The 25,457-nt window shown below is 45.9% G+C and overlaps 1 protein-coding gene across 9 annotated transcripts in view; it reads left to right on the top strand.

Moving 5' to 3' along the window:
- PPFIBP2 (PPFIA binding protein 2) overlaps positions 1–25,457 on the top strand; it is a 129,347-nt gene that overhangs the window by 59,538 nt on the left and 44,352 nt on the right. For all 9 annotated transcript variants that reach the window (XM_045842468.1, XM_045842469.1, XM_045842471.1 and 6 more), the window contains 2 exons: positions 10,434–10,526; positions 14,831–14,944. In XM_045842468.1, the coding sequence (XP_045698424.1) occupies positions 10,434–10,526; positions 14,831–14,944 (207 nt within the window). The remainder of the gene's footprint in view (positions 1–10,433; positions 10,527–14,830; positions 14,945–25,457) is intronic.

Here is a 25,457-nt window from a genome sequence, read left to right as displayed (position 1 = left end):
AGATACTGGGTGTGGTGGTGGGGGGTAGATAAGAAGTACACTCCCCTTCACATGGTCTTTATTTTCCTATATCCAAAATGAGGCTTTTAAACCAGGAGGCCTTCCAGCTATGATTTGCCTGGGATAGTGGGTGCCATGTCCCAAGCACTGGGGCAGATGTAAAGCTGCACCTTGAGGAGAAGTTCTGTCTGTGGAGGAACTGATTCTGAATGTGATTTGACGTAAGAAGGCCTTTGCTGTTCTGAGACCCAGGCTGTGAGCTCCGGCTGCCATGGACAGTGGAAGTCTGCTGAGGGAAGCTCTGGGTGGGGAGTCTGAAGACTTACCCCTAACACCAGGGCGACTCATAACAAAAGTCATTTTTCTTCTACTTTTAGAATTTTAAGTAGCATTCAAAAAACGAAAGCACGAAGTATTGGATATATCATAGGCAGTATAATCAGAATATCTTTCCTTCTTTCTACCTTAAACCCTATTGTCAGATTCTTCTTTTTAAAATCCCTCTTTAGACAAAAATGCTTTTTAATCCTGTGACCCTGAACATAAGCCCCCAGCACTCGCCCTTTATCTGGAAGAGAAAGCCCAGGCTCTGCCGTTGGCTTGGCCTTTTAGATTTTTACAACTCAGCCTTAACTTACCTTTTTAGTTTCATCATTTATATCTACTTTGATGGGCTCCCAAGTAGACGCCCTCCCTTTTCTGAGCTTTAATTCCCAACCACTTCATCTGACTCCACAAAGGCCTTCCTTTCCCACCGGTCCCTTGCTGACCTCATCCCCATAGTGGACTCTTCCCACGAGGGCAGGTCCATAGTACTTCCTGTCTGCCCAGCTCACCCATCCGTCCTCAAGCCAAGGTGGCTTGGAGAACAGGTTTCTCTTAGCCCTCATTTTCCCATGCAGAGGGGGTGGTTGTAGAAGAAGAGGAGCCTGGACGATGTGTGACCTGGTGCATAGTCTAGGGGCCTTTGCCCTTTGACCAGTCTAGGAGGCCAGTGCCTTGGAGCAAGACAGGGTCTTTGGATTTTGGGCAATGAGGGAGACGCCTGAGGTCAGGGAGGCACAGAGCCTAGAGGGGAAGCATTTGCTCAAAAAAGAAACACTGTTCAGTGGCCTTGGGGGCGGGGTGGATGTTGTGTGCTATTAGAGTTAAGAATGTGCTGTTTTAAGTGAGGCCTGGATGGAATCTTGGTTTTGCCACATTTATCAGCTATGTGATCTTAGACAGATTACCTCAGAAGCCTGGATTGCTTCATCTGTAAAATAAGGAAGATAAATGCCTGCCACATACAGGTTTTGTGAGGCTCAGGTGGGATAGTGTATGTAAAATGTTAGCATAGTGCCATGAACATAGGAGATATTCAGTAAAAGTTAACTATTATTGCTTATTACCAGGCAGGGCAAATTGAAAGAGGAACAGATGAGACCAGTTTGGTTCTCTCCTAGCTGTGTATGTTAGGGCATTCATAAGGAATAAATGGCCACTTGGGCCAGTTCTCAGCCCCTTTTCACACTTCAGGTAAAGATGTCAGACCAAAGCATCTTAAAGACCTATGAAAAGCATCTGTGATCTGGCCCACTGTGAGTAACGAGAGGCCCCAGTGGCTGTTGGCGCTGGCCAGCTTGGCTGTGGCTGCTGAACGAAAGCTGACCAGAGCTGGTCCTCCAGGTCCTTTCCCAACAGACAGAGCCCAGGGACCATATAATTTCTTGCCACAAGTGTCCAGAGGGTTGTCTGCCCTCAGCTGTTTGATTCCTGACTCACAGACAGCTCGCATCTGCCCTTCTGTGAGATGAGTGGCTCTAACCTACTACATAGTCACGACAGAGCCTCTAAAAGGAGCTCTAGGCAGGCTCATTTTCCCAGGGATAGAAATCCCAACACTGTCAGCATCTTCACACTGTTGCTGGCTTCTAGCACTCTCAGTCTTTAAGCCAAATTCCAACCTAAAGTCACAAAAAAAGTGGAATCACCCATGGATCCTCCATGCAGCTGGCTTGGGCTCTGCCATAGAATGTGGAATGAACTCAAGTGGCTGCTGTGAGAGTTCATTTTGTATCATCTGGTGCTCAAATGGTTGATCCAGTAGCCTGGCCACTTGGGCCAGGGAGCGGCAAAGACAAATAGACACCCAGGCACCCTAGACACTGCCTGGCCTCGACTCAAGTCCAACTGCTGTGAAAGCTGGAGAAGCAGGTGGCAGCTTCTGTGAAAGCTGCTCCTACTGGCTAAGAGCACGAGTCCTGGATCAAACTCCTTGAGTTCATATCTCAGCTCTGTGTGACCTTGAACAATTGATTTGACCTCCCTGAGATTCAATTTCCTTGACTTTGAAATTTGGATAAATAATGCAATATATGTAAAGTGCTTAGAGACGGTCCTTCGTGTTAGTTAAGGTGATGAGGACCTTGACTGTAGCTGACAACCTCTGGTTACTCCAGAGCCATGTGCCTAACTTGAGAGGTTTTTCAAGACCAGAAGGAGAATGCAGTGGGTATGGCTCCTCGAGGGTTCTAGATGTCTGCGATTTCCTATAGGTACCTCCCATTTTTAGCCATCACACCCAACATGCTCACCTCTCCTGTTCCCCGGTATAGTTTAGTAGCTAGAATTCTGCCGTCTCTGACCTCTAGCGCCTGTGGCTCCTGTCTGCCAGCTCCTTGGAGAGGTCCCCAGGCTTCTTTCCCAGCAGGATTTAACAAAGTGGCATCACACCAGAGTCACTTTCCGAGTAGCTAGTAGATACTCCAAATCCACGCAGCTGTGGGCAGTTCTGTGGCTGGCAAAAGCACCTGGGTACCTTGACTCACCCTGCATCCTTCCCTTCCCCATCCTTGTAACAGCTCTTTCACACCTTTCCATTTGTCCCCTACTCTATACTCCCTTCTCAATTGATGTCAACACCTACTTGACTGAAAAAAAATAGCCACACTTTGATGAGTCTCTCATCTTCCCTTTTCGTCACCACAAAATGAAACTATGTTCACAACCACTGTTTTTCAACCGTCTTCTCTTCTCTTTCATGGGCCAAAAGTCCCTTCACTTGGCCAAGGCAATCCCACTATCCTGTCCTCCTGACCCAATCCTGTTCCACCTCCCCTTGTTCCTCTGATTTTTTCTTCCTTCAACTCCTCCCGGCCCACCTATCCCTTGCCCTTGGCAGAAAATGCTGCTTCTTAATTCTTAGGGAAAAACAAAACTATCTCTGACCCTTGTGCATGCCTTTTCATGCAGACTTATGACTTACATTCCTTCTACTGTCAGGAATCTTGGAAGAGCAGGTTAAAAACTCACCATCTCCTGGTCGTTCCCAAGCCCACAGCACACTAGCTTTGTCCCTAAAGACATCTTTTCAGATACTACAGTGTTGTTCTTAGTGCCTCTAGTTCCCAAGAAACCTTTCCATCTATTTCCCCCTGAATTCATTTCCATTTGGGATTTTGTAGAGTTAATGGCATTCTTGTGCCACCAGTTTCCCACTGTGGCCCTCACCTAATCTCATATTTCCATCTGTGGTTCTTTCTCTCATGCTTGTTTGATCCTTGGCTCTTCAGATAGAAGGTCCAGGCAGTCCAAGAGGCACTGGGCAGTTTACTTCTAATGCCTCAGGTGAGCTAAAGCAGTCATAGCACCCTCTCCATCCCCAACCCCAGCACCTGAGGCTGCCCCTCTGTCTCCAGATGTGTTAATAATGAGTCAGTGTGTCTGCTGGAGTTGGCAGGGTGAGGCAAGAGCATCACTCAAAGAGTCTCCGTTGTTACTCTCTACCTGGCTTTAATACCACCCCTTCACAACACACCAGTACACGTGCCAATACCACTTCTCCTATGGCCCAGTGCTGTGGGTGCCTCATGTATCCAGCTACCTGATTAAGAAACTTCAGCAGGAACTAAGCTTATACAAGGCTGTAATCTTGGACAGAGATCTTGGTAAATTGAATGCATTTCTCTCACTCCAGATTCCCCCAGGGTGGTCAGTTAGGAGCCTTCATGTGCATCACAGCCACTGCTTGGTTGGAGAATTAAAGACAAACTGCCCTCAAGTTGTCCTTTGTTCTCTGAGTTCTGGAAACTGGAATGTCTGAAGGGTAGTGACTATTGTAGCTTCATGGAGAGCCTGTTTGTACTGAGAAGACTCCAAAGATGCTCCTCTCCCATTCCCCTGGGAAAGTTACTCCTTAGCTTTTAAGACTTAATCATTCAAGCGGTGACTCCACTATAAAGCCTCTCCTGTCCTTTGAAGGTGTAATCAATTCACCCCTCCCTTATGCCCCTGCTGCTGGCTTATGTGCAACTCTGTGGCAGTACTTTGCACACCTCCTTGTAAGACTGCAAAGCTTTCTGATGGCGGAGATGGAAGCATTTGTTTAGCACTGAGCATGCCACCTTGTAGGTGTTCAGGAATATTTGAGTCATTGAAGACATAAATGAATAAAACAGTTGTGTGAACATGGGTCAACCAAGCTAATTTGCTTTATGAACTTTGCTTTGCTCTTCAGTGAAGGTGGGCATTCAGGTCATTTGACACTGACAGTCCCACCAACAACACTTTGTCTGCACTTACACATAACTGAAACCAAGAGGCAGAGGGCATAAGAAGGTCAGGGTCAGGAGGGGATGCCTCTTGTTGGACTCCTGGTAACTAAAGGTCTGATTGCACGTCACTCACACTACATTTGAAAGAAACTTTTTTAACTGTGTCAAAGGTAGTAGATTGGCTTGACTATTCCTTGCCTAGAAAAAGTGGAACTGGTTCTGGGAACTGTTGGTTTTGTAACAACTGCTAGGTAGCCCATAAATCCTTAACCAGAGAATCTAGGCGAGGTTTTCCTATTTACAAGCACCTGCCCACACTCATGCTACTTGGTTCCCTTCGTGATGCGTAACCTGAGCCATGTAATGGGAACTGACTGGAGCTGCTATGATTCACTTATTTTCAGTCTTTTACCTTTGTGGTCACCTTAGTTTCAAAGTGTTATGTTTTTCAAGTTTCCAAAAAAGCGTGGCATGGGAATGGTGCTTCTGAACTTGATGTGCATCTCTAGGGACCTTGACATGTGCCCTGTGTCCAGCAGTCATGGCTCACATGAAACTAGTTTTCTGGATTGGATGAGATCCATTTGAGCAGGGAGCCTGAAATATTATACATTTTCGTTGTTGTTGTTTTCTTGTTCAGCTAAAAACATGTATATATTTAGTGGCTAAAGAAGGGAGAACCATCCCAAGACTTATCCAGGGCCAAGGCTTACCCAGTATGCTGTGTTCAAATCTCAGTGTATTTTCAGGCAAGGGGCCATCATATAAAATGATCTGAGTGGCCAGGATGGCATACAACCTGTGGCCAGGATCCTGACAGGACTGGAATCTATATCTTATTAGGAGCCATGAAGGAAGTGACTCTTTACCTGGTGGAGGCTGCAGGCTTTGAGACCAGAAAAAGGAGGGTAGCTGTGTTTTTGCATACCCCAAGGCAGGAGTGCCAAGAAGCAGCTGTGGCTCTGAATAAGGAAGATGCAGGATGGTTAGAGCTGTCACACTGGGGAGCTGGCGGCCTGAGGGTTTTCCCACACTCCATGCTTGCATACCAAAGGACACCCTCATGTGACTCCTGGTCTGCCCCACTTGACTGTTCTTGAACCAGCTTTCCCCACAGTCAGCGAAATGGCAGGTCTCCTGGAATGTGCCGGCAGGGAATGCTGCAGGATGCCCTCACCCTCAACCCCCGAGTGTACCAGAGCACACGTGGAGGCCGCACTCTCTTGGCAGAGGTGGGTCGCGCACCTGGGGATTCTGCATGGCCCCTGGCCAGGGCAGCAAGCACACATGCCATCCAGAATTCTGCAGAGACCTAACATGGCTCTCCCTGGGCCACGCTCCTTGGAGGGGCCAGCCAGGAGTGAGCAAGCATCGTGGAATCTGACCAGCCTCTAGAGGCAGAGGGGGATGGCTCTGAGGAAGCTGCAGGGGGTGACTCGGCTGGAAAGCTCATGTTTCACCTAAGTTTGACCCGACTTCTGGATTGTAACAAATAATAATGCAAGTTTTATGATTGTTCATTACTAGCTATTGATATCCGCAATGTGGCTCGTTACAAACATGTGCAGTACTTATAGTATGTAGTAAAATGCTTATAAAGGGGAAATTGTGGCCATGTAGATATGACTCAAAACACAGGCATCTTTCCAGGGACAGTGGAGGAGCAAACACGTCTGGCCGTCTGCACCACAGGCACTCCCTGTGCTCTTCGCTGACGGTGGCTCGGTGTTGTCACAGGTCGAGTTTTGTTTTTTCCAGCCTGAAGCTCTTTGGGTGGTTTTCCTTTGGGTTGCTTGTGCAGATCTTTACAGTTCCTTCATAGGCATCCTGATCAGAAATGTCGCCTCTTGCTTTCTGGCACAGAGTTAATTAAAATGTCAGCTTAAGGGATGAACTGCTTCAAACATTACTTTGGTCTTTGGGCTTAAACAAGACATTTAAATGATTTCTGTATTTCCACCTTCACTCAGAAACTTTTTATTACACAGAGGAAATATTCGAGTGCCCTGCTACAAAGAGCACTCTGCACTGTTATTCCCCCGTGTTTTGTGTTTAATGACCTAAGGGACCCTCTCTCTTGCTCTGTAAGGTGAAATTTTCTCTATTTTAAGGATGGGGCATCTGAGTTGGTGTGACCTACCTGAGATTACACATGGTTAGAGCCATTTCTTGCTGCTCTTGTTCTGAGAGAAGACTTAACCCCCAACCCTCCCCCTAGTTGATGCCCATGGGCCCATTGAATCTTGTGTCATTCCCTGTCTGACCCCGCCATTTCCCTGTCTTGTTCTGCACAGGAAGTAAGAATGGAGGCCAGCAGGTGGTGGGTAGGAAGCCATCCATTCCACACACAAAGGAGGCTGGGCGTCTGTTTGGTCCCATGCATCCCACGTGGACATACCCTGGCCACAAAGTAGGTCCCCGTTAGCCCCTGGTGGTTATCCTGATTTTAACAATAGTTGGCTCAGAACTGACGCCATCTTCAAAACTGCCAGTTCAAGCAAATCAAGCAACAGTAGGCAGAATTCCTTTGTTATTTATTGCTATATCCCAATAGCAGGAATTCTTTCTTGTAAGTCTATTTCCAAAGGAGTAAATTTCAGTCAGTCAATTGACCAGTCACCCTTTGAGATAAATGCGTCAACCTGCACTTTTGGTTGCAAGTAACAGAAACTCAATTTGAAACAGTACAGGCCAAGAAGGGAGTAACAGGGAGGGTGGGACATCTCTGCCTTGAGACAGCGTGAGCCAGGGATGAGAACACCGCCATCCTCTATCTTGCCTTGACTTTCACTTCTGTGCATGTTGGCTTCGTAGCGGACTTCTTCTGCAAACCTGCTTCCTCCACAGGGAAGAGGACATGGCCACTGACAACCTCAGAGCCTTCTAGCCCCACCACTGCCACTTTCTGATCCCAAGTATAAAAATTCAGAGGAAGGATTCCAACCTGTCAAGCTTGAAGCAGGTTATTGGGAGGTGAGGATTATCTCTGAAAAGATAATAGTCCTTACTTCTGTCATGTGGTCCCAGTCAAGGTGATGATCCCAGCCTATTCTGGGCAGGCAGACAGTAGATTTCATTAGAGAAGGGCTCAGAAGCATTCTGTCTGTATTGGTCTTCTCCATTCCCTTTCTTCAAAGGAGAAGTTGACTTGTCTGAGCTTCTCTGCAACTGATGGTAAGGCTTCTTTTGGGATCCTTAGGCATCCTCTGGTAATCTCATCTCTAATTAAAATGCAGTGTTTCCCAAGATATGGAAACACTTTATTTCTTGAGTCTGCTAGCATCCAGCCCTTAGTACATGAGGAACTCGCTAAGAATAAACTTCTTCTACACTCACCCATGGGAAGGGTGGAGGCTGGACTTAGTTTCAGTTAGGCTCATGTCCTTGTGTAGCCCAAACTGCCCTTTACGTAGAGGCTCTGCCCATGCCGGAATCGTGTTGGTCAGTCCTATCCTTCCTGGGATGACGCAGTCCACTCCTCATCCTCTCATTGCTCACCTAACCACCAAGGCTGGTTCACTATCACAATCAACTCCCTGACCCCCAACCAGAGAACATCCTGCAGCTGCTACAGCAACCTGAAGCCTCTCCTTTCCAGGTGGCTTAGAAAAGAGCCCCACCTTACACTGTTGACTGCTGAAGCTGTACATTAGGCCTGCCTCATCCTAGTGGTGATAGCATTTTGGGTTTCTTGAAACAGACCCATAATCTGTAAGTGTCGAGGCACTGTGTTGTCTGTTTCTGAGGACTCTCAGCAACATCACTCTAAGGCCTGGGGAAAACTTGATCTGATAGTTCTGGGCTATGTTTTGTATTTGCCTTCAACCTGCCTGGGTTTCAGAGGCTAGATTCCTTGCATTCAAGATTTTGCCCATCCTCTTGAGAGCAAAGTTTTGATGGAGATTTAGCTTCAATAATGTTGACTGAAGTCTCCGAGTTATTGACAGTGTACATATAAGAAACTACCCGCCCTGGGTCAGTGTTGTGATATGAGAGAGGGAGTATTTTCCACTGAGGCATTCATTCTTCATCTGAGACGCAAGAGGGCTCGGAAACCTCTGTCTGTTTTCTCCACCCCTGAAAATGACTATCATGTGAGTTCTTTGACAGAAGCATTTAACCTGCTGTTAAGAATTATTTTTCTCTCTTTTCTTGTAAGATTGTGAGAAAATGTAGGTTATAATTACATCCTTATAGTCAGGGAATTTGACCATGCGAGGACTGGAATATTACTTAATGTAACAACAATAAACTGCTATCAACACAAAGAAGCCAGTTGTGATTGTTAAGGCCCTTTGTCTGTGGTGTGAAAGAGCTTCTATAACAATGAACAAGATGCAGACTGCAGAGAGGCTGGTAAAAGGCAGTGGTGTGGCAGTGGCCTTGGGTCCTGTCTAGCTTGTGCCTGGCACAGCCACCCTGGGAAATGTCCCTTGGGCTTCCCCTCCCACCACGTCTTCAACAACCAGCCAGTGCTTCCTCCCAAGCAAGACTTCTGGCTTCAATGCAGAATGCATGGTCCCTGTTTCTGTTTCAGTGGGAGGGGAGGCCCAAGGCCAGGCTCTGCCACCTGCCCCCACGTAGGCAGTGCACTGGGGAAGGGGTGGGACAAGGGAAGCAAGGAGGTTCCTTTTATTAATGGGGGGGGGGTTGGAAAGCCCATTCTGAAGGTTGGAATGTGGGGAAATGGGCTTAGGAGAAGGGGAGCAGCTTGGGTTCCCTATGCCCAGGTTCCTCATGCCCAGGTTCCTCTCTGACCCCTTCTTTTGCAATCATGGCTTTCCTTTGGGGTAGAGGGTACCTTCCTCATGAACACTGGGGCATTGATTCCTCTAGAGTAGCCCAGAGTATTATGATGGTCACTTTCCCATTTAACAGTGAGATCAACTTCTTCAGACTGTCGAGCCCCTGGATGGCCTGTGGTGGGCCTCCGGTTTCGGCCTCACATTCAGCATAGAGGAAGGGAGTGTTTGGTGGCGCTGGGCCAACTCTCTTCCATTAGCAGCTACCTACCTTCCCCACCTACAACCAGGTCAGACACACCCTGAAATTGACTGCAGCTCCTGTCTCTAGCTCAGGGAGTTTTATAAGATTCTGCCTCTCTGAGGCCATTTCAAATCCTCTCCCCTTCCTGTTTTCCATGGTTTCTGGCTACTTTCCATTTACTGTGTTTTCTCTCTGCTTAGCCCTATAAGATCCCTCTGAGTTATTTGAGTTCTTCTCAAGATGTCTCATCTTAGCTTGCTTCTCTCAGCTCTAGCTCTGTAGAAACACAGTGTGCCAGCCTGGCTGCCAGAGACCTTATCAGGTCATGGGCTTGGCTGCTTCTGGAAGGAATGTGTGAGTAGATGAAGGGCCTTGAAATTGGCATCCCCTGTCTTCTGTGCTCACTGTGATGGTCAGGATGGACCTCCATACTGTGAGGTGTGCCTTGGCTCTGAAGAACCCTGGCATGAGAGTTAATAGATACCCAGATCTGTGCAGGAGTTGTTCCCACATAGTTCCTTGGTGAATAGTACCAGCTCCCTGGTCTCCTCAAAGAGTAGAACCATATTGCTGTTGGTGCCTCTGGCAGGCTGTGCCGCCAGCTAAACCAGACCCAACATATCCAGTCAAGTCAAGCACCACTGGGTCTGCAGCTCTGCTGTGGCCTTCCTGGCCAAGGGTGAGGTCATCCAGTGGGTGGTTCTGCCAACTTTCAAAGCACCACTTAGCAACAGCATCTGGTCATGTTCTCCTTGTAGTAGTTTTGAGATCCCGTGGTTTCACGTTTAGGTGGGTGGTTTAGCACATATAATCAGTGAAACTGTCCACACAAATTGTGTACTGCATTTGGAAGTTGGTAAGATGTTTTCCCCACATTTTAAGTACATTCTTTTTTGTTTTCCTTCTCTTTAGTCCCAGGTAAATCACCACAGTGCTGCTAGTAATGAAACATACCAGGAACGCTTGGCACGTCTAGAAGGAGATAAGGAGTCCCTCATATTACAGGTGGGTCCTTTTTGGTGGGAATCAGCACATCTATTACTTCCAACTCTGTAGCTTCCCTAAGTGGGGGAAACATACAAGGATTTTCTCTGTTGGATTTATCTTGTTCTCAAAGTGTGTGTCTTTAGAAAGGCTTTTCCTGGAACAAAGCAGAAAGTAACTGAGGGCAAAAGTTAGCTCTGGGCTTGGCTTTGGGGGCTTTGAGTGTATTTACTTATTTATCATGGACGACCAAGCATCCATCTCTATACTCTGGAAGCTCTGTGGCCAGGCTAATTAGTGGAGCTTTGTCTTCTAGGAGCCCAGGAGTCTTGCCAGGATGATAAGCTGTGTCCTCAGGTCACTAATAAAATAGCCATGAGTGATATGAGCCTAAGGGTGTATGTTGATGGGATCAGCCCAGATAATTGGGAGGTGGATCTAGACTTATACATGGAGGCTTAGAGCTGGTAACATGGGGTAATAAGCCTTTGATGACTCTCTGGCTTCAAAGAGAGGAACTCTGAAATGTTTCAGGGAGAAAGATAGTTAAAGGAATACTTTCAGTTCTGAAAACATGCTTTCCTTGGCAGGCCATAAAGTTGAGCAATCTTACAAGAGGCCTATTGCTGTGACAAGGGCCCTTTGCTGTGTTTGCTCTCAACTGCATAAATTAAGCATCACAGTCTTGTATGTATTGATGATTTGGAGAATAACAAGACTAATATCCCAATCCTAGTTTTTTAAAAAACTTGAAGGGTGGCAGATAAGACTAGAAGTGAATGGAAGAGGGGGCAGGTAGGGTTCTGGAACCTTCCTCCCCAGACTGTGGGCTTTAGCCTAGAGCCCTAAAGCTAACACTATAGAGTTAAGAGGCTGTAGTATGTTTTTGTTTTTTCCTTTTATTTTACCTTATTTCTTTTATTCAGTTTACTTCAGTGTATGAATGTGAGACTGATAAATAATTATTTTGGAAACTTTGGAAAATCAAAAAGAGTTTAGCATTTTGGCCTTTTGGCCTTTTTTCCCCAGCCTTTTTTACCTTGTCCTACCCCATCTTTCTTTTTTAAGATTCATTTATTTATTTATTTATTTATTTATAGACAGAAAGGGAGGAAGAAAGAGAGGGAGACAGATGCCAATGTGTGGTTGCTTCTTGCTCATGCCCTACTGGAGACCTGGCCGCAATCCAGGCATGGGCCCTTGCCTGGAGTTGAACCCATGACCCTTTGGTTCACAGGCCAGTGCTCAATCCTCTGAGTCACACAAGCCAGAGTGTCCTACCCCTATCTTAAATAAGTAAACTCAAACCAATTATACAGTTATGTATCCTACTTTGTTCTTTTTCTTCACATCATTGATTTTGTTCATTAAAAATACATGAGTGTTGACAACTTGGTGGACACTAGTTTTAGGTGCTGGGGATACAGCAGTGAAGAAAACAAACTAAGTCAGTCCCTGTTCTCTAGCTTCCACTGTGTGTGTGTGTGTGTGTGTGTGTGTGTGTGTGTGCTGTACACACACAGTAAACCAACACACGAAATGTGTCAGATGGTGATAAATACTATGGAGAAAAGTAGAACAGGTAAGAACTGTGCAGTTAGGGAAGACCTCTCCTGACAGGAGGACACCTGAAGGAAGTTAGGGAGGGAGCCACTCAGGTGCCTGGAAAAGCCAGGCCAACGAAGTGGTGGGTCCAGCACACACCCTGAGCAATGAGCAGGAAGGGGCCATGTGGCTGGAGTTGGTGACCTGCAAGGAAACCTGATGGGAACTGCCTTCAGAGAGGTGGCAGGGGCCCAGTTATGGAGCACATTAGAGCACAGGAATGTGTCGTTTGAAACGCCATCCCAATGAGATGATTAATGAAAGATTGTCCAGATAAGAATTTTGCCACAAACACTATGAAACTGCAAATGTTTGAATAGAAGCCTTCATGGCTGACATAACACATTCCTATGAAGGGGATTACATTTGAATAAAGAAGTTCTATTTAATAATCTCTTTGATGTTCATGGTTGTTGTTTTTTTTTAAACTTCCAAATTCTTGAATAATCCTTATTTAAATAATTCCAACACAATTGGGAACCTGCTTATCGGAAAAGTCAGAAGTGGATTCTAGCGATTCTGTTCTGCCAGGAGCTTGTGGACAGACTTTCAGAGCTGCTGTTAATGGTCACCCCTGTTTGCAGTGGCCCCTCGGAGCCAGTGAGACAAACCCTCCACATGGTAAGGCCTGTTGCTTAAGTCACACGGCAGCTCAGACAGACTGAATTAATTGAAAACCTTGGCCCAGAATGTTTTCCTGGGTTTACTTATAGAAGAATGAGGGAAATCACACAGAAAAAAAATACTTGTTTCCAGGATTAGCTAAAAACAAATAAAACCAAAATCATTTATATCTTCATTAGAGTATAAGTTCTTAAGGCAAGGCTTTGCTTTGCTTTTTTCTTCTTCTTTTTTTTACTTCTGTATCTCCCCTAGTGTCTAAAATTATGCCTAGCATGTAGAAGTGCTCAAAAAAATTGTTTTTATTACATAAAGGTCACATTCTAGGATCTTTCTATTTCTTGTCCCAATTTTCTGTATCCCTCCATTCATTATGCTTGGGGTGAGTATTCAGGTTCCTAAGGACCCTGCAACCCAGTGTATCTCGAGTCTTACCTACAGCTGAGCTATAAGCTGTAGGATGCTACAGACCACATATTATTCCTCGAGGTACCACCAGTGTATGCCTGCAAGGCCCAAGGCATGATACAGACTATATGTGTTAATCCTCATAATAAGATTAACCATAACATATCCTTCCCAAACAGAAGCTCTGGAACCAGGAATCAAAGGCCACCTCCTGGAATCCTACCCTTTTGAAAGTAGCATTAGTAGTTGAAAAGGCCAGACTGCTGATGGTGTTGGGAAATAAAAATTAAAAAACAAACAAAGGTTTGTATTTAAGGTTGGCCCAGTTGACAGAAGGTCCCCGTTTTTGGATTATAATTGAAATGTTAGCATACCATGCCTCAACTTGAGGAATATGTTTCAATAATTCATTCATCTCTTGGGAACATACAAATGGAAAGCTTAGTGTAACCATATTAATTTAGATTAGTTCTCCTGTAAGGGGAGCTTTATAATTTATTAAGTTTATTTAAACACTTATAAGTGAAAATCACATTAACGTGTTCATGCTCCAGCTCTTATTCCTTTATAGACCTAAGAAATTATTCAGGATGCCCTGGCTGGCATGGCTCAGTGGATTGAGTGCTGGCCTGCAAACCAAAGGGTCACTAGTTCAATTCCCAGTCAGGGCACATACCTGGGTTGTAGGCCAGGCCCCCATTAGGGGGCATGTGAGAGGCAAACACACACTGATCTTTCTCTCCCTCTCTTTCTCCTTCCCTTCCCCTCTTTCTAAAAATAAATAAAATCTTAAAAAACCATTCATGATAATCCATTGTAAATGGCAATGACTGAGCTATTGTTGAAAAACCAAAAGAGTCTAAAGGACCCCAGTTTATCAGGGACTAATTTCTTTATTTTGGGGAGTTCACCCATTCAATTTCTTCACCTTCCTGCTCTGAGGTAACTTTTAATTCAGAAAAAAGGAAAAGGAAAATGATCCCAAGGCAGTTTGTTAATAGATGGGCTGTGAAAATTTTTTCAGTGTATGTTTAGGGTATACTTTAAATAATTTATTAAAAATGTATTTTTCTAAATTAATTCCAATAAGTATTCTCAATGTGTTTTCCCCCCTGCCACTGTGTATGCAATGTGGCTTGTGTATGTTTATGACTTAGAGTTGCGTTTTGGCCTGTGAAGCACAAAAACCTTTCTGGAGCCAAGTTTTGTCAGTGCTAATACATGCCCGTGCCCTTTACGTCCCACATTCCTTAATTGCTTCAGAACACTCACCTGATAGGTGAGCAGCCTCACACCCTTATGAGAGAGGTGAGGTCATTGGCTAGTCTCCACACAGCTTGGATTGCTCCTCCACGTGGGGCGGCAGAAGCCCTGGCAAGCCAGCTGAGATATGCCTTGAGGTTGGGGCTGCCCGAGTGAGCTCTAGAAGAGGAGTAAGAGCAAGAGTTCAGCCCAGAGGCAGCTCTCGTGGCTGCTGGGTGTTTTCTCTTGAGCGTATCAAGAACAGGAAATGTGACCAACTTTATTTGAGGCAGTGGCTGAGACTCCCTGGCAAGGTAAGAAAACAACTGGCATTTCCTTCATCCGGGACACTCCCCCACCTGCCACCCTTCAGTGGTGTGTGGCTTCAGGGCTCTGCCCCGTGGGGAGCCAGTCCTGCTCCTTCACCATTGCTTTATTTCCCCGGTCAGGTGAGTGTCCTCACAGACCAAGTGGAAGCCCAAGGAGAGAAGATTCGGGACCTGGAAGTATGTCTCGAAGGACACCAGGTGAAACTCAATGCTGCTGAAGAGATGCTTCAACAGGTAAGGGTGGCTGGAGCTGAAGGCCCTTGGGTTCTATCAGAGCTCAGGTGTTTAAGCCCCTTTCTGTGTCAGGGTTATAGCTCTTCCTTTCCCGTCCTTCCTGGAGCTGGGATTGGCCACTCAGTGTAGTGTTGATTCAGCAAGTGAAACGGGCCTGAGCATTGAAAGCTGCAGAGGGGGGTGGAGAACGGGCCTGGCCTGCATGAATAACCTGTTGGGCTGGTTAGACAGATTCCCAAGCAGCACTTCCCCAGGCCTGGTTCAGCGAAGGAGCTCTCTGTTGGCAATGTCATGGGGACAATATCACGTGAACTGCAGCTTGACTGCAGGTGGCACTGGGGTTTTAGAAAGTCACCCACCTTATTTTGTTCCCCCTTTCCACTTATTCTCCCCCCCTCATTCTGTGTAGTCTTCTTTCCTGAAACGTATTATATAAATAATATTTTAATATAATTTTATACATGTTAAAATGAAAAACAATTGACTGTTCTCCTGCTAGTCAAATAAATAAATCTCTTAAATGTCTTCTTATTTTCTTTTGGTCCTTGATATGTATGCATATAATTTCCAAAGCTCTATTCATACCAGATATACAATTATTCCTCAGATTTTTGTATGCTTCACATCATAGAGTTTTGCCTATTTTTAATTTTGCTGTATAGTTGTCTTTACTATCACTTATACTTTTTTGAATGAAACTATAACTGACTGACTCTTCTACTCTTGAACAGTTTTAACCTGTTATAAATTTTGAGCTACCATTTTTAGGAAGGATACTGAATTTTTATCAAAAGTCTTTTCAGGCCCTGGCTAGTGTGGCTCAGTGGATTGAGTGCTGGCCTGTGAACTGAAAGGTCACTGATTCGATTCCCAGTCAGGACACACGTCTGGGTTGTGGGCAGGGTCCCCAGTTGGGGGCATGTGACAGGCAACCGATCCATTGATGAGTCTCTTGCACATCGATGTTTCTGTTCCTCTCTTTCCCCCTCTGTTTCCTTCCCTCTGAAAATAAATAAATAAAAATTTTAAAAAGTCTTTTCAGAATCTATTGAGAAGGTAATTAGAAATTTTATTTTATGAAATTTATTAATATATTTAATGTTTTTTAATGTACATCCTTCTTGCATTTTCAGTTATTTTGAAAAATAAGCCATGACTGAAGCTTATGTGTATATGTGTTGTAGCTCCTGGTATAGTACTGGCACGTAAAAGGGGCTCACTAATTATTTAAAGAATGAAAGCCCATCCCTTCAAATGAGGGGGTTTGATTGGATGACCACTTGTCATCTTTCCCCCAAAGCTCTCACAGTTTTTTATTGCTGTAATCAGCATAGAAATAAAATTATTTCATAATGAACACAGGCTTTGAATCTGACCTTTGGTCTTAAGATAAATCTCGTAGTTCCTAGGTGTCTGTTAGCTTCGTTTGTGTTTGAAAAACATTTTTTTAAAGTCAGTGTTTATATGCAGATGGCTTTATAGACACTAATTCCAAGAGCTGGGGGCTGTTACTAGTTTTGTTTTTTTTTCCATTGCTGATTAGTAAGTTAACACACTCCTGACTCCATCTGATTTTCTCTTTAAATTGCATGGCATTTTTCTTGCTATTCCCTGAAAATCTGAGTAGCAAGAGGAGTGGTCTTTCTATGTTTTTGTATTTATTTTTAAGAGTTTTGAATCTTTTGAAAATCCACGAAACAACATTGGCTGATAGAAAAATCTCAAAGAGAAGAAAAGCTTTTTCACAAAGAGTGATAGGAGCACAGGATGACCCACTAGATTGTATTTTTAAGGCTGGGCAGGGTGTGGTTTTGGGGTGGGGGTGAGAGCGGAAGATAATGGGGTGCTGTAAAAAAAAGACAGAAAAAGAACATTTGGATGTGTAAGGGAACATGCCGTAACATTGTCAGAAGGTGGATGTGTCAGGAAGGCAGTGCCTGGCAAGTAATGCGTGACTGGCGGTCAGAGCTTGGCTGCACTGTGGCTCCTGACTTCTCTGAGCGCCCTTCCCGGCTGCTCTTCCGGCACTGCCCCACACTCTATTGTGCTGCTTCTGAGCCCTGGTCAGAGTCTCTGTGCACAGCAGTCACGCCGGTTCCCAGCACCACCTGGGGGAGTCTGTCTTGTCCTTCCATGGACTGGATTTTAGACTTTTGAAACAAATCTTAAGCTCAGTTACCCTTCATGTGTTGTATGTATCCTAAGCCTTCTTTCCTGTGTGCTATGGGTTCAGTAACAGGCATGTGGTTTGCCTGTACCATAAAAGAGATCTTGGCTTGGTGTCTTTTGGTGTATAACTCTTATTAGCCACCTCTAGGATTTAAAGACTTTTCTGAACTTAGCCATAACTTTATACTGATAACTTTCATTGCATTCTTTCAGTCTTTCAAGGGTAAAATGAAAGGAGTATAGAATATTTCCTTTGTGGAAAATTCTGAGTTCATGTCATAAGACACATAGGAACCTCAGCTCCCACTTGTGTGTCTTTTGGACATGGTGGTGCCTGAGCTTGAGATCTTTGAGGTGCCAGCTCCAAATCCCAGACTGACTATGCTGATGCACAGTTAATGCTTTCCTAAAGTCTGCTTGACGCTGTTTGAAAAGACACTTAATTCTTTCACCACAGCACTGATGCGATTCTGTCTGTTGCTTGGAGTATGTACCTGTGTCTTCTTAAAGGGGGACAGGCAGAGACTTGCCTCATTGGCTGTGTTATCCTGGACTGTAGGGCTCTTGGCTTCTGGTGAAGGGAGCAAGAATGACTCATGGCCTTGAGGCAGAGAATGGAGGCAAACAATCGCCTCTTTCTGCCAGCCCTCAGAAACCATTCCTGCCCTGAGCCAAGCCTGGCCTCCTGCTCAAAGGCCTGAGGAGCTCTGAACAGTCTCTTTGACTGTCACAGTGTGGGGCCTTCTGGCTGGCTGTTGGCACTGCTTGGGTATGCGCTCCACACACTGAACGTGTCTTGTCCAAAGGAGATGGTGGCTACTCTAGCTGACTGTGCCTGTAGGCCGGTGTTGCCAGATAGTCCCATGGAAATCCAGATTCAAAGATAAGTTTCTGTTTTAAAAACATTGGTGACTAATTAAAATGAAATAAAAATGCTGTTTGAACCACATGATATGTACCATCACGTCAGCCTGAGCCTGGCCTATAGACCTCTAACCTACGACCTCTGCTCTAGACTTTGCCCCCTCCATTGGCTGGAATAGCACTTGGGGAGACCTAAGGAAACCCAGCCCAACCAACAGAGGCTAAACCCTGGGCTTACATGGGCTCCAAAACCCCACTGAGCTCTCCCTTGCCACATCTGTTCTCCTGACCAAAGTCAGCCTCCCGCCAGGAGCCCAAGAGGAAACAAGGGAGTTCCCCACCCAACTCATGAGCTACGCACCCCTCAACCTGGCCCGGCTGCTGCTAAGTACTAATCTCTCAGTTCCCATCTGTTTTCTTTTAAGCATTAACCCATCAGTCTCCAGAAATCAGAAAGAGAGAACATGAAGACCTTGTGGTTAGATGGGTAAACCAGGACCAAAGAGAATGAGCACAGGAGCCAGTCCACATGGGCAACACATGGACACAATTTAGAGCAAACTATTACTTGTCTGCAGCCCAGCGAAGCTTGGGAAGGGGGCTGCTACAGCATCTCTTGGGACTGCCTAGGAAGCACCTACTCAGATACTGTCTCAGACTCACTGAGCATATCTGGATTTCTCAGGGAACCTTCCCCATTAGGAAGAGACATTTTCCAAAATTGTACAATTGGATCTTCCTACAATTGTACGATCGTACAATTGTACAATCGTACAATTGTACAATCAAGGGGTCACAGCCTGCATCAGTTTTCACAGGTGTGGGATGGTCTGGGCGTAGAGCTCACAGGGCTGAGCCTTGCCCTCTGTTCTTTAAGCAGGTCAAGGCCTTGTCCAGCTGCATCTCTGAATGCTGCACACTGGGCTGTGTGAGCCCAGGGCTCAAAATAGCACCCTGGGAATACAAGCATTGGCCAGTGCCCTCCTCCTCGTGACTGGCTCAGCTGGCAACAAAATCTCTGTGTCACAGGGAGCATCCCCCACGGCCTGTTGATGTATTCGAGCTCCCTGGTGGCTTTTTCTGAAGTGGCCTTATGGGTTGTCTGGGGGGTGGGGGGTCCAGAAGGTTCTTGCACAGCAAGCTCCTCCACCTCCTATCATGGACCCTTCTCCAGAAGAAGGAAGGTGGTACTAGTCACTGGGTAAGAGATTTTATACAAAGTGGGCAGCACTTTCCAGAGACTGGCCATTTATGATGGAATCAGTGTCAAGAGCAGAAACAATATTCACTGCTGAAAAGAAGATAGGGAAGTCAAGTGGAGAAGAACAGAAGCAGACCTCCTTTGTGAGGACATAGTCCAGCCTTTGGGAAACCTGAAGGCCCCCAGGCTCTTTCAGTTCTCCTGCCTGACCCACAGTCCCAGGCATCTGGCAACCTCATTTTGCTGCCTTTTTGGTGAGGTGTGGAGAGTGACAAATTTAGTGGATTTGGAGTCAGTGGACACCACTTCCTGTAGAGTCACCACTTGCTGTTAATCCGGGAAAGTCAAGGCACCTGCATTCTTCTTTGCAGAGAATGGGGATGACAATGTGGACTCGACATTGCCCGCCTCTTTGTGCCATAGTACAGCTCTTCCAGTTTTGTTGGAACTGCACACCAGTGGTCAGTGTGAGTCACGACACTGAGCAGGAGATACTCGGCCTAAGACATAGGCCCAGTCCCTGCCCTTGAGGGGACTGAGGGAACAGTGCACTCAGACCTGGGAACTCAACAAAGCCTCAGCAGCCCCCGGCTGATAAATTTCCCAAAAGCACCTTTAAGGGGTATTTCCATCTCAAAAAGAATATTCGACAGAGCTGTGCACATGGTCCTGTGGGAGCACAAATCTGTCTGAGGAGGTGGGACACCTGAGTCAGGAGTGAAGAAAACAGGGTTTGCCAGTTAGTCCCTAAAACCCCCTGGAGATTTATGAGGCAGAAACGACCACTTTGCTCAAGTGTCTCACGTGGTGTGTGATCTCCGGGCCACAGTATGAAGTAGGTGCTTTGCCCCTTTCTGCAGATAAGGGAACTGAGGTTCAGAGAGGTGGTTTCAGGAGTGGGGACTGAGTCTGCACTCAAACTCAGGTTGACGACAAGCACTTCTCTGCCCACTGTCGTTCATGAAAGAGGCTTCCCAGCAAGGTCTGGGCCTCCCACTTCAAAGGGCAGAGGACACATTTTCCCTTTCATGTCTTTCCATGGCCTGTTCTTTCATTCTGGTTTCAGATTGCCAGTCTGGCTCCAGTCCCCCGTCATTGGTCAGTAACTCCCTGGGTCATGTTCCACACTTAAAGATGGAGGTAATTGTTTCAAGATGTAGTCCTTGAAGGAGAGAATAAGTTGAAAGGCAAATTCTTTTTATCAGCTCTAGTCTGAAACTGAGCTCTGGAAACAGGAAATGACGATTTGCTCTGAGATGTAAACTTTTATTTTCATCTCCAAGAAAGGAGATAGAGTTCTCCTTCTGGAAGGAATTACTGGTAGTGGTGAAGTGAGAGGGGTGAGTGATAATTTTGTTCACTGGTTTTTCCTAAAGTTTCATTACCCACTTTCATGGCCCTTCACAGTAAGAAAAACAAAACACCCGCCTCCCATACTACCCCCTCCTCATCCCGTGCCCTCGTTCGTTTACACAGGCTGAAACAATTGAAAGAACTGGGAGAGCAGAAGCCAAGGCTGCATATGAAACCCGTGCCCCTCGTCTCCAGCCCCATACTCCCCTCCTCCCACCTCCACACGCATTATGGTGGCTGCTTGACTCCAAGAGGTTCCCAGCAGGGCCTAACCCTGCAGGTCTGAGCAAGGGCCAAGCCTTACCTTGGTTCTCCTGACAAGCAGGCTGGATCCAGAGAGAGATAATTCCAGTCTTGGGGTTTGAGAGCTGAGGGCTCAAGACTGTTTTTCTTAAGGGGTAAAAGAAGCCAGCAAAGGAGATAGAAAAGAAAAAACAAAGGTCAGAAAAACCAAAAGGAAGGAAAGAGTGGTAAGAAACAGCTTACACTGATGAGTGGATGAGGGGCAAGTCCGTTGGGGTCTGAGAAGTGCAAGTTACGTCTGAAAGTTTGGACTGTTTCTGTGCCCTGCCTGGTGAGGGCAGAAGCCAGCTTGTAGACATGCAGGCATCTTACTGAGAAGTGACAGGAAGATGAGGAAGAAGAGGCAGCCGGGGTGGATTATTCTTTCTAGAGGAAAGAGATGGAGAGAGACAGCATTCACACACACCAGGCACGCAGAGCATGCACTTGCCTAGTGAGAGCTCACGGGTGGGTGCTCAAGAGGAAGGCCAGGTCCCAAGGGAAGGTTCTTTCAAATGTCAGAAATTTGATCGTGTTTCTAGCCTGAAGAATATAAGCTGATGGGGAAGGAGAGATTAAATGCCTGTCAGAGTGGATGATTAATGGCCCTACCCTAGAGCAGCACAGACTTTCTGGGAACTCCCTCAAAGGCAGCACAGAGGTAAAGGAGAGCCTAGGACCATATGAGTAGGCATCACTCTGAATTACCCTCTAGGAGAAGCAGGACCAGAGCTCAGAGAACAAAGCCAAATGCCACTGGTTAACCAGGGAAGTAGCCTGGCATTTCATCGAGCTGTTTGAGGAGGGCATGAAGAGTCTAGAGACCAAGAAGTGGTCAGCAGCAGGAAGGTGGGTCGGGTGGGGTCATTCAGAAGCAAACTCTGCCTGTAGTCACTGTGTTTTTTAGCATGTGCCTTTTATGTGCAACCTGGAAACTTCCTGGGCTAGGGAACAGTTCTGTAGGTGAAAGAGCCTGACTTAGAAGTTGCTTACATGCAGGTCTTTCAGACTGACCTTGGAAAGAAGGTGTGGGCTGGCCTTCTCTAAGACATGAATTTAAGATATACGAATGAAAGACGATTTGGGGAAACTTTGAAATAGAAAGGATGTAAGTTCAATGAATGATCAGGTGATTTAAAAAATCTTTTCAGTAACTCTGAGAGGTTATTTGAGGAGAAGAGGGGGATAGGGTGGGGTTCAGGGGAGAATGGGGAAGATTTGGAATGATCTCTGAAAGGGACCAGCCAGAGATGAATACAGATTTTGCCAGGCAGTGTTGGAAGATCAACTGTAATTAGAATAAAATTTGTATGGAAACCAGTTGGCATCATTAAGTGACTTTTTACCAGCAGTTCTCAGGCAAACATAGATAAAAGGCTTTGAGGTTTGGCGTGGCCCAGGCTCTGGTAAACCGAATGCATTTCAGGTCTAGGGGTCTCAAGGATGAGCTGGATGAGGAGTTTTCTGCTGCTGAGAGGATACAATTGAAATGACTAACCTCAAAGGTATAGAGAGGATAAGGAGGCAGATATTGCTTAAAGGAAGTTGATACTCGAGGAAAATAGAGAGTTATTAAGTAACTAGCAGCCACCAAGGAAGAAATGAAAGATTATCCAAGTGAGTAAATGGGGCAGTTGAAAGGTCAGAGGATTGTGGCCACAGGAGAGAATTTCTGAGTTAGAAGGTTTTAGAAGCAGAGCAAACACATTCTGGACAGAGAGGAGGGCCAGGTTGTTGCCATCCTGCTGAGAGGCTGAAACAAAGTGTATGAAAGTCAGGAAATGTGAAGCCAGAATGGATGTTAAAAAGGAGGCAAACAAGGATGTTGAAGCTGCTGAGTAGAGGGGAAGTGCCCAAAGCAGGTAAACTATTGATCAAAAGACAAAAGCCTCAATGAAAATGGGCGACCACGTTGGGTTCTAGGTATTTGGGGAGAATGTGATATTGAATGCACTGCCTTAGAGGAGGAGGGCAGATGGAGACCATCACTAGGGACAAATAGTGGTCTGGAGGTAGTCTCGAAACAGGGAGAAAGGTGTTCTGGAAGCTGGGTTGTCGAAGCAGCATGGTCTTCACTTGAGATGACTGGGAGGTGTGTCATATTGTTCAGACATCTGGACTTTGGCTTACGAAGGACCAGCCGAGTGTAGGATAGTCAAATGCTATGAAGACACATGTGATAGAAGTGGCAGTGCGGAGTAGTGGCTGGAGGCTGCGCCGAGCCTGGAGGTGGGGAGTGGAGCTGGACTGGGGAAAGCCGGCGGAAGGCTGGTGTTCAGTTCAGGGCATGGGACAGTATTTATAAATGATGACGAAAACGGGTGATGATAATGAAAGGTAGAGGTCCTGGTAACAGATGTAAGCTGGGAGAGAGTCAGTGCAACTTTTGTTGTCAGTGGAGTACATGAAATGAAGCAGCCCCAGGTTTCTAATGAAAATTTTGGTGTGTCCAACTAGAGTGTCCACTTGGAATGTTAGTGTGACCCACTGGAGCACCGGCATGACCAATCAGAATGGCTATTGGAACTTTGGTTCAACCAATTAAAATACCATTCCTGTCAGCTGGAACATTGGTGTGACCAATGACAGCCTTGCAGTTAAAACAGCTAGTGGGATTTTGGCAATGATGGGAGCAGATTAGAATCTTAGCCTTCAGGAGAGATACATTCTGTGGCTTTTTTTAACCCCACCAAACTAGTGGCTTGAATGCTGGTTAGCAGACAAAGTGCATGAATATCCTTAAGACAGTCAAGCACTCAACAGGGGTTGTGTGTCTGTCATACCCCCAGGCCTTGGGATCTGGTAGATATTTAAAAACTTATTTGTTGAAAAAAATGATTGAAGTCTCATGGAAGAATATTTTCTGTTCTCAGCACTCCAAAGCAATGTTATTATCTCATGGACCTTGATTTGTAAAATTGCTCCTTTTCACCTTTGCATCAGTGGCTGGGAAGCTCACAGGCACTTTATAATCCGTCTCCAGCTGTGTGTCGAACTTTAATGTATGACTTCAGTACCAACTGTAACTCTGGCTTCAACTTCTTTTCCTATCTGCTTTAGTTTTTATGGTGTATTTTCTAACTTTAATTATCTATTGTGCACACTGTCTCAAATAAGTTTGGAATAAGCAGGTTGATGAAAAGCCAGAGAGATAAACAGAGGGTTATGAGGTGGTGGAGGCCAACAGGGAGGCGGGGAAGAGGGAGAAGGAGGTAGGAGTGAGTGTGAGGTGGTGTGGGGGAGGATTACATCTGAAGTTACTTGACCCTAAGATGCCATCATCTTCACCCAGAGAAGACCTCTTCAGGGACTTTTATGTTCTGCATGGCCTGAACAGTAAAGGGCCCTACCCAGTAAAGGGTACGTATGTAACAACATCTTGTCAGTTTGAGTGGGCATTTCCAGGGCTGAGTGAATATTTGTTGATTGCCTTTTTTTCAGCATGTATTTATTTCCCGTAAAATTCTTGGACTCCTTCTGTTTAGGAAACAATGATACATTAAGCAGAAAAAAGTTTTGGAGTCAACAGACCTTGGTTTGAAAACGAACTCAGCTGTTGATTGGCATGTCCTTGGCCAAGATAGGTCAGTCTCTAGTCTTGTTTCCTCATCTGTAAGGTTGGGGAAATAGTGTTTAATGCTAAGTCCCTGGGAGGGTTTATGGAGGGGATGTATGTAAAGTACCCAACAGTGTCGGCACAGAGGAGATACTCAGTGAGTTTGTGCCCCCCACCCCAGCGATGTGGGACCTGCTTCTCTGGCTGCCTCCTCACCACCAGGTCTCCCCCAGTTCTGGCGTGGCTGTGCTGCTGTCTGCCCTGTGGGCCCGCTTTAGGTGTGGCTGGCCCAGGAAGAGCCAGCCTTCTTAGCCCAGGGCCTGGCGAGCTTATTTTGCAGATTCAACTTCTAAATACTCATCCCCTCAGATTAGCAGATGGACCATTTGTAGCCTGGCTTTTTGAGGTCCTCAGGGCCTTTTAGCCAGGCAGTTATGTACTTCAAGTTCAAATCTGTCCTGTGTGATTTGGTTTGTGATCTGAGGACAGTTCAGAATACGTAAAATCATAGCTGCTGGGTCAGAACAGTGTTGAGACCACCATTCTCGTGCCAGGGTTGGACTGTGCGGGGTGCTGCAGAGTGCTCAGACCGCGGCAGGGTGGTATGTCTTTACCGTCGGCCTATTTAGCTTGCGGCTCTCCTAGCTGCCATGCTATGTTTTCCTTGCCAGGGCCTGTGTCTTCAGCATCTCCTGTATGCTGGGGTTTTGGGCCACATGGAACATTGTTTTTTCCCATAGAGAAATGGGTTGTCCCTGGACTTCGGGAAATGCTCCTGTTTGTAGAGGTTTTTTTTTATAATTCCTAGTAGTTCTAAGCAGGTGTTTTGCCTATCACCTTTGTTTTTCGCCTTATTTACGCTTATTAGGTATATGTATTAGTGGCAAGTTGTCTACTATGTTCTACTGATGGCAGGACTAGTAGTAACCTCCCAGTGGGAGCCCTCACAATAAGGAAAGTCGTCTTCCTTACATCCCATAGTTGCCAAATTGTAACATGGGTACAGCCCAGGAAAGATCATCTCACATAATAAGATTCCAGCAAAATTATTCAGTACATACTCACTGAACTGTTGTACTTTATGTTCC

The sequence above is a fragment of the Phyllostomus hastatus genome, unplaced genomic scaffold, assembly GCF_019186645.2.
Source record: "Phyllostomus hastatus isolate PE091 unplaced genomic scaffold, TTU_PhHast_1.1 phas_contig_399, whole genome shotgun sequence".
Classification (NCBI taxonomy): Eukaryota; Metazoa; Chordata; class Mammalia; order Chiroptera; family Phyllostomidae; genus Phyllostomus; species Phyllostomus hastatus.
Note: the sequence above shows the minus strand (reverse complement) of the source record. Positions and strands in the feature narration are given on the sequence as shown.